The sequence below is a fragment of the Capsicum annuum genome, chromosome 2 (assembly GCF_002878395.1).
Source record: "Capsicum annuum cultivar UCD-10X-F1 chromosome 2, UCD10Xv1.1, whole genome shotgun sequence".
Taxonomy (NCBI): Eukaryota; Viridiplantae; Streptophyta; class Magnoliopsida; order Solanales; family Solanaceae; genus Capsicum; species Capsicum annuum.
This window is the reverse complement of record NC_061112.1, coordinates 133502761-133511064: the sequence shown is the minus strand read 5'-3', so window position 1 is coordinate 133511064 and position 8304 is coordinate 133502761. Positions and strand designations below refer to the sequence as shown.

Genomic DNA, 8304 nt, shown 5'->3' with positions numbered 1-8304 from the left:
TAACAAGTACTACACCTTGTCTTTCACCTTTTTAAGATCTAAAGTTCACTTTAATACTAACAAGGTGATGAATATGGTGAAGAACTTCAAGAACACAACAATAACAACCAACAAAAATCTCCCAAGAACAACAAGTCCACCAAAACAAGGTCAATAATCTCACGGCTAAGACCACAAGGATAACAACAACAACAGACTAAGTCCCCTTTATGTTGTGTTTTTTTATTTTACAAAAGGTGAAGGGTGTGATGAACAACAAGAATACAACAACAACATTTCAAGATCTATAATACCACCACAACACAAGGCCTTCAACTAGGTCAAGTCTAGAACAACAACAACATCCAATCGGCCACACTTTGTTCACAACAACAATATTAACAATTCAAGCTCAACTTTGGATCGACTCAAAGTGTTAGTGAGGAAAAAAACTAACACTACAAACATACAAGACAAGTAAAATACTCCTAGACCTATACTCAAGAACAAATCTCGGCCAAGAACACCACAAGAACATAATTTCGGCCAAGACAATAACAATGGACAGATTGTATTTTTTTTCTGAATTTTTCAGCTTTTCAACAATTGTTTTTTTAAATTTTCTAACAAGAAAGCCCAAGATTGATCTTGTAGGAACAAGATCAAGCCATGCTTTGATACCAAATGATACAAGAAAACCAAGGAACACACGGAATTGGCTCAAAACAGTCCAAACACATTCCAAAAATAGTCCACTAATTCAAAGAATCGAGGACCCTTTTGAAGACTACTCTCGGATTCAAGAATGAAATACAAGAAGGACAATATAACTTGGTGTTTGATACCCTTTGAAGCCAATAACAAACTAAGTTAACAACACAAGATGAAACAGCAATGAGAACAACAACAACAAAAACGGCTTCACAATACAAGACACAAAACGGATACAAGATTACAAAAGAAAAAAGATTGATAGATAGACCACATGAAGGTATAATATTAAGAACCCAATAATGGTAACTCTTGTACCCTTAACACTACATACAACAATAAACCTATCTCTTACAAAGACACAAGATCGGAATCCACATCTCAAGCTGATATGTTTCCAAGCAAATGCAAACACAAGTAATTCTACACTTGTCTAAGCCCTAATTTCAATTTTGGGTGCCTCAAGGAAAGAGGACTTGTGTTTATTTGTCTTGTAAGACTTACAATTTCATTCATAAACTAAGTCTAAAACTCTACAATGTTCCTTTTATAACTATTACAAAATATAAGTTAAAATGAGCAAAAGGCCCTTCAAAGAGTGGGCACCCATCTAGTGTAATTAATAGGCTGATTTGGGTGCATTTTGGGCCTTTTTTACACTTCAATTGCACATGCCAAGGCTCGGGTCCAACACGCACTCTCCTAAGTCTATATCCGTAATTATTCCAGTATCAAGTGGTGAGTCCACATCCTTCGAGGACGAGTTATCTTACATTCAGTATATCAGTAGTTCAGTTATTTAGTAAGTTGGAGTTAGTTGGAGGATTGTCTCATCAACTCCACAGTTAGTTAGTTTAGAGGTTTTCATACTAGTAAAGACAATTAGTCAATTTTTTTTGTTTTCAGTTGTCATTATCAGCCATTTTATCAGTATTATCAATGTTGTTTTACAGCCATATCAGAACTATAATTTAAAACCTTATGGCATTTTCAGTTAAATTTCTCAAATACTCTTTTGTTATCAGTTTTATTCAGTGCTCAAAGCAGGTACCAGTATCATGGGTTAGCTTGTGGTCAAGTGCGACCGTAAGCGTCGTGTAGCGCCCAGGGTGTAATCTCGGGGCATTATAGCTAGTCAGACTGCCACTCTGTAGAACTTTTCTTTAAGCTTCGGGGATACCTTCTTTCATATAAAACTCTCGAAGCGAGCTCCATTTCAACCACCCCGCCCCAATATGATGCGTGACATCCTCATCAATCTCCCTATTGCCCTAAATCATAGACCTAATTACTTGAAATTCCCCCTCTTCTGAATGGCCTGGGAGTCCAGCTTCACAACCACGTCAGCCTCCTATGACACCTCACTAAACTTACACCCCAAGTACTCTGTCTTGGTCCTACTTAACTAAAATCCTTTAGACTCAAGGGTATGTCTCCAAATCTCCAACTTATCATTAACTCCTTTCTGAGCCTCATCAATCAATACCATATCATCTGCAAATAACATACATCAAGGCACTTCCTCTTGAATATATCGCATCAAAAAATCCATCACCAAATCAAATAAAAAAGGGCTAAGAGTCGATCCCTGATGCAACCCTATCAAAACTAAAAAATGTTTTGAATCTCTACCTATCATCCTCACCCGAGTCTTCGCGCCATCATACATGTCCTGAATCGCCTAGCGTACGTCACGGGAACCCCTATAGCATCCAAGTACCTCCATAGAATCTCTTTGGGAACTCTATCATATACCTTCTTAATATCAATAAACACCATGTGCAAGTTCTTCTTCATCTTCCGAAACTATTTCACTAGTCTCCTCACGAGGTGAATGACCTCAGTAGTCGAACGAACTGACATGAAACCAAACTGATTCTCAGAGATAGTCATGCTCCTTTTCAGCCTCAACTCTACCAGCCTTTCCCAAACCTTTATAGTATGACTTAACAACTTAATACCTCTATAGTTATTGCAACTCTGGATGTCTCCCTTGTTCTTATACAAAGGAATCATCGTACCCCACCTCCATGCTTAAGGCATCTTAGCTTCCCTAAAATGATGTTAAATAATCTTGTCAACCACTCCAAACCAGCCCCGCTAGTGCTCTTCCAAAAATCCACTAGAACCTTGTCTGGCCCCATCACCCTACCCCGACGCATCCTACGAATAACCCCCTTGACCTCCTCAACCTTGATTCGCCTACAATAACGACCATAGTCACGACACTCCTCGGATTTCTCCAAGTCCCCCAACACGAAACCTTTGTCCCAATCGTCGTTTAAAGGTTTATGAAAATAGGACTGCCACCTCTTCTTAATGAGGGCATCCTCAACCAACACAGTACCATCCTCTCCCTTGATGTACTTCACTTGGTCAAGGTCACGAGCCCTCCGCTCCTTGACCTTGGCAAGCCTATATAACTTTTTATCCCCGCCTTTCTCCTCTAAAGCCACATACAAGCTCTCAAAAGCTGCCGACTTAGCTGCCGTAATCGCTAACTTAGCCTCTCTCTTAACAACCTTATACTCCTCCTTATTCGTTCTTCTCTCCTCATCATCCTTGTTCTCAACCAACTTAGCATAAGCCACCTTCTTTGACTCCACCTTCCTCTTAACCTCTTCGTTCCACCACCAGTCCGCTCGATGCTTGTCAGAATAACCTCTCGAGACACTCAACACCTCTCTAGCGGTCTCCCTAATGCAACTGACAATCGTCTGCCACATACTATCCACATCCCCTCTACTCTCCCATACCCATATATTTAATTTTGAACTGCATTTCGAATAAAGAACAAAGTCTACCAAACTATATCAGGTTTGATATATCAGGAGGTAGATGGTATTTACAAAGCAAAAACTTGCACTCCTAGGTAAACAACATATTGATATCATTGAAATAAGTATTAGAATGGATCTCTTATATATTATTAGTCTAATAATATATTTTTATATTCGAAATTCACATAGAAGAAGGCGGATCGAAGGTGTACCAACTTGATCAATGCCTGCTTAAGTAAGCTTTGCCAACTATATATGGCTAACCTTTAAATAATTCTTACAAACAGAAGTAGTATATTTTCTTTTAAATGGTGCCGGAGAGATTGATTGAGCCCAACAATTGCTAGGATTGTTATTCAAAAACTTACCTAAATGCACTATGTTTAGAAATATTTATTATTTATAGTTATTTAGTTTTGGCACATGCATAATTTACTTTTAATACATAGTGTAGATTTTTTACCAAAATAAGCATTATACATTTAAAACACTAATAATTAATGCATTTATATTACATGCATAAATCACTTTTAGTAGATAGTATAATACATCTATATTGCATGCATAATTCATTTTTAATATATAGTGCATTTTTTTTATCAAAACAAGTACAATAAATTTAAAACAATTCTAATACATTTATATTGCATACATAATGCACTTTTAATACATAACACATTTGCTATAGATGATAAATATTTTCTAAATATGGTATATTTAGATAATAAATAATTATATTTTATAAAAAATACTCAAATAGGTAATTTTTCATTATTTTTAAGGATGTTGCTTAAATTCTCGTTTAGGGTTGATTTGCTCAAATCAATAGGATTACTTCAGGGTATATATATATATATATATATATATATATATATATATATATATATATATGTATGTATGTATGTATGTATGTATCGTTTAGATTTTCTATGTTTAAGAAATTTATGCAAAACTAACCTCTTATATCATAACTTTTACAAGTAAATCATAACCTTTTCACAAGTTATGTCGGGCGAAAGAATAAAAAACAAATTATGTTCGAAGATGGGTAATAACTTTGATACAACTTGCTTGCAAGTTCTGCAAGTAGGTAATTGAATTTGTCTTGTTCACAAGTTATATTATATATGAGGTACTAGTAAAACTTGGATAGTATCTTTATTCTGTTTGTTGTCTTATCATTCTACCTATTTTGTCAAATTATTCATGTGAGTCTTGACATAGGAACAAAAACATGTCTGTGTTGTTCAATTGTTCACTAGTTGTGAACAATACATAGTTCACATGTTCTTAATTGTTCACAAGTTTTGATGAATTGGAAAAATTGTATGTTTGCTCTTATTCAAAAGAAAAAGAAAAAGAAAGCGATAAACCACCATCAGAAAGCAAGAAAAATATTCTTTTCACTAATAAAGTATCAGAATTAGAGATACTTGTAAAGTATTATTAGCTCACACTCATTTGCTTACATAGTACAACGTAATAATCATATATATATAGATATATATGATTTATATATAAGGCATGGAGTTGTTGTTCTAACTTAAAACTCCAAAAAGAGAAAGATTGACTAATACATTTTTAGTATACGTACACTATTTAAAAGGTTGTCAAATATGAGCATATATGCATTTTAAATTGCTACTACAAAAAAAAATTAGAGTCTAGTGAGTTGAGACAAGAAACCTAGGAAGACCTACTTTATAACCAAATTTCTTAACATCTTCTTGGACTTGTTGTCTGAATTCTCTAAAGGTAAATCTTCTATAAACAGAAGGCTCAAAACAACTTCTTATTTCAGTATCATAGGAAGGGCATAAGAAAAATGCAGTTGAGAATCTCTCTTTTGATCTATTTGTAACAACCCTGTGCTCAACACTTTTATAAACACCATTGCTCCAAGCCTGCGTCATCAAAATTTACGTCATTAAGTCTTCTGAAGCTTGAGTGAATATTTAATTAGTAGATGGTTTTCATTGATATCTAAAGGAATTTCCAATAAGTTTTAACTTCTATTCTCTGTAGGTGTATAATGTTTTACACCATCAGATTAAGAAAACTTACAACACCAAGTTTGGTAATACAGCAAAAACAACAACTCCCCAGTTCCAAGCAAGTTAGAATTAGCTATATAAAATTCCAACCAATCATGCATCGATTCTCCGTAAAATTCATCTCAAACCAACATTAAAGACTAAATTTTTTAGTTTATTAGAGGTTCTATACATTTCTACTTACTAGCTAGCATAAAAATCCTTGATAGAGAAAAGAAACTCTTAGAAGGAATAGGACCTCAAGTTGTCATCATGACTAAATAAGTCTAATATGGTAACATATACAGAAAATACTATAATACAAATGACAGGTTACGTTATAACAAGTAGGTTAAAATGCACTGATCATCGATAACGTAAGATCAATTGGTATATAAGTTAAATTCATTAGTACGTAATTACCTGGAACAAATCTCCAATGTTGATAACAAGTGCTTCAGGATTGGGCTTAACAGAAATCCATTTTCCATCTCTTACTAACTGCAACCCTCCAATCTCATCTTGATGCAATATTGTGAGGAAGTCACTATCAGTGTGTGGCATTAATCCAAACACTTGTGGTGAAATAGGACATGCTGGGTATCTATTCATTCGAAGGTAACAAGTGTGTGGCAAACATGTCTCTCTGAAATATTTCGACTTATATCCCATTCTCTCTGACAAAATTCTTGCTAATTTATGTGCTAATTCTGACACCGTTGTTGCAAATTGTTCCATTGTACAGCTGATCAGTCCATCCAAGAAACAAAAAAAAGGTTATTAAATAAGAGATTCATGCATGATTGGAATCCATAAATACATATCATGCTTACATTTTCCAAGGTTTATATATACACACACATTGTCCATGTAAAGATTAATCTTTACTCTATTCAATGCAATTTAACCTTGCTATGGTACCTTGACGATTATTTTTATCAGGTTATCAATCAATGACGGGCGAAATCAGAATTTAAAACTTATGAGTGAATTCAAGACCTCTTTAGTTTGGAGCAAAGTCAAATCGAACTCCAGATATTATCTTTTAGGCTGTATTTCTTTATATGTGACGTAGTTATATAAATATTGAGTGATAAATATTTATACCATCAATACGTATAAGTAGAAAGTGCCCCAAAAGAATCATGTGCAGCTTCATAGCCACCTCCAAATTAATATGTCTCAAATTTTGCGACAAGGAAATATATGCACTTTGTGTATTCTCACTATATTTGGAATCTTTGGAGACAACCTTGTCTTTTACTCTTTAAATCGATGAATTAGGTGGGGTTATATATAAATCTATTAATTCAGCTTCATATTATAATTAGGAAGTCAATATGTAAGCATTTCTTTTATATAGAATCGACATGAATGACCAGCTTGGGTAACATGCTTGCTTCGTCAAATATAGCGTCAATAGTTGTACTAACAAAAATAGCATCAATAATTGTACTAACAGCAATGTCAACTGTACTAAAAATTCAGACGAATTTGATTTAATCCCCAGCTTCTGCTCCTTTTCTTTCTAATTTTGTATTTCCTCCGTTCTAATTTATTTGTCTTATTTTTTAGTTTGTTATGTATATAAAATACATAAAAACTAATTTAAATTACAATAATTAACGGCTAAAAAATTTGGTTGATTCTCGAAATTTTATCAGTACTAGATAAATTAGGATAGAGAAAGTAAGATATATTATTTTAAAATGATGTAAAAAGTATCATAGTCACATAAATTAAGACAGATAGAGTAACATACGTTATTTAAAAATTAGCAGCAAGTACTATAAATCTCAAAATTTAACAACTCAAATTGTGTAAAAATTATATATAAAATTCGATCGACTCTCTAAATTTCATCAATATCACCTAAATTGTAACCGACAGAGTTGCATATACTATCTGAAAGTTATATAAAAATATTATAAATCCAATAATTAACAATTTAAAATATTTTAAAACCATACAAAAATCTAAAAATTATATTAAAAATTTTGGTCGTCTCTCTTTCATTAATGCCACATAAATTGAAACGACAAAAGTAACATATGTTATCTAAAAATATAACATATCACAATAATTATCAATTTAAATATTTAAAAATCATATAAAAAATTTGATTGTATATCAAAATTTATCTATATAATATAAATTAAAATAAAAAATAGCATATGCTAAGCTCGTGCTCGTATGGGCTCTGTGTCTAGTGACTAAAGAAGAATGAAGATTGTGTTTTGTGCACTTAGTCAATATTAGTCATTGAATAAAGACATGCTTTTATTTTTTTGATTTCAACTAAATAAAAGATAAAAACATGTTCGGGAACCGGTTTAAACCAAGAAAGACTCGTTTTCTTCTTATTCTGTTTTAAAAGGAATATTCATTTATATGTTTAGTAACATTTTAATACCAACACCCTACTTGGCATGTTCAATTTCACAAGATTTAAAGTAAATTTTGGTACATTATAAACTATGGGTGTCAAGTGGGCCAGACCGGGTCAAACCGGAACCGGCTCGTTAATTTTAACCGGTTTGTGGGCTGGGCCATTTTTGGGCCTGGTTAAGTGGGCCGGATCGGTTCCGGATCCAACAGTAATTTTTTTAAAAACAACCCTGAACCGGCCCACATAGCCCAACCCGGTCTAACCCACCTAAATTTGGTTAAAAATTCGATCAAAACTGGTCAAAATACAAAAAAAAATAATTTTTTTCAAATATACACTATATGTACCCATCTATATACATTTTAAATACGTTAAATAATATATATACATTATATATATATATATATATATA

The 8304-nt window shown here is 33.2% G+C and overlaps 1 protein-coding gene across 2 annotated transcripts in view; it reads right to left on the bottom strand.

The window, feature by feature from the left end:
- Window positions 1-5073: 5073 nt before the first annotated feature.
- Window positions 5074-8304, bottom strand: part of LOC107859548 (gibberellin 2-beta-dioxygenase 8) — a 9089-nt gene continuing 5858 nt past the window's right edge. For both annotated transcript variants that reach the window (XM_016704594.2, XM_016704593.2), the window contains exons 4-5: window positions 5927-6248; window positions 5074-5374 (exon numbers count right to left, since the gene is read on the bottom strand). In XM_016704594.2, coding sequence (XP_016560080.1) covers window positions 5135-5374; window positions 5927-6248 — 562 coding nt within the window. In that variant the 3' untranslated portion in view covers window positions 5074-5134. The remainder of the gene's footprint in view (window positions 5375-5926; window positions 6249-8304) is intronic.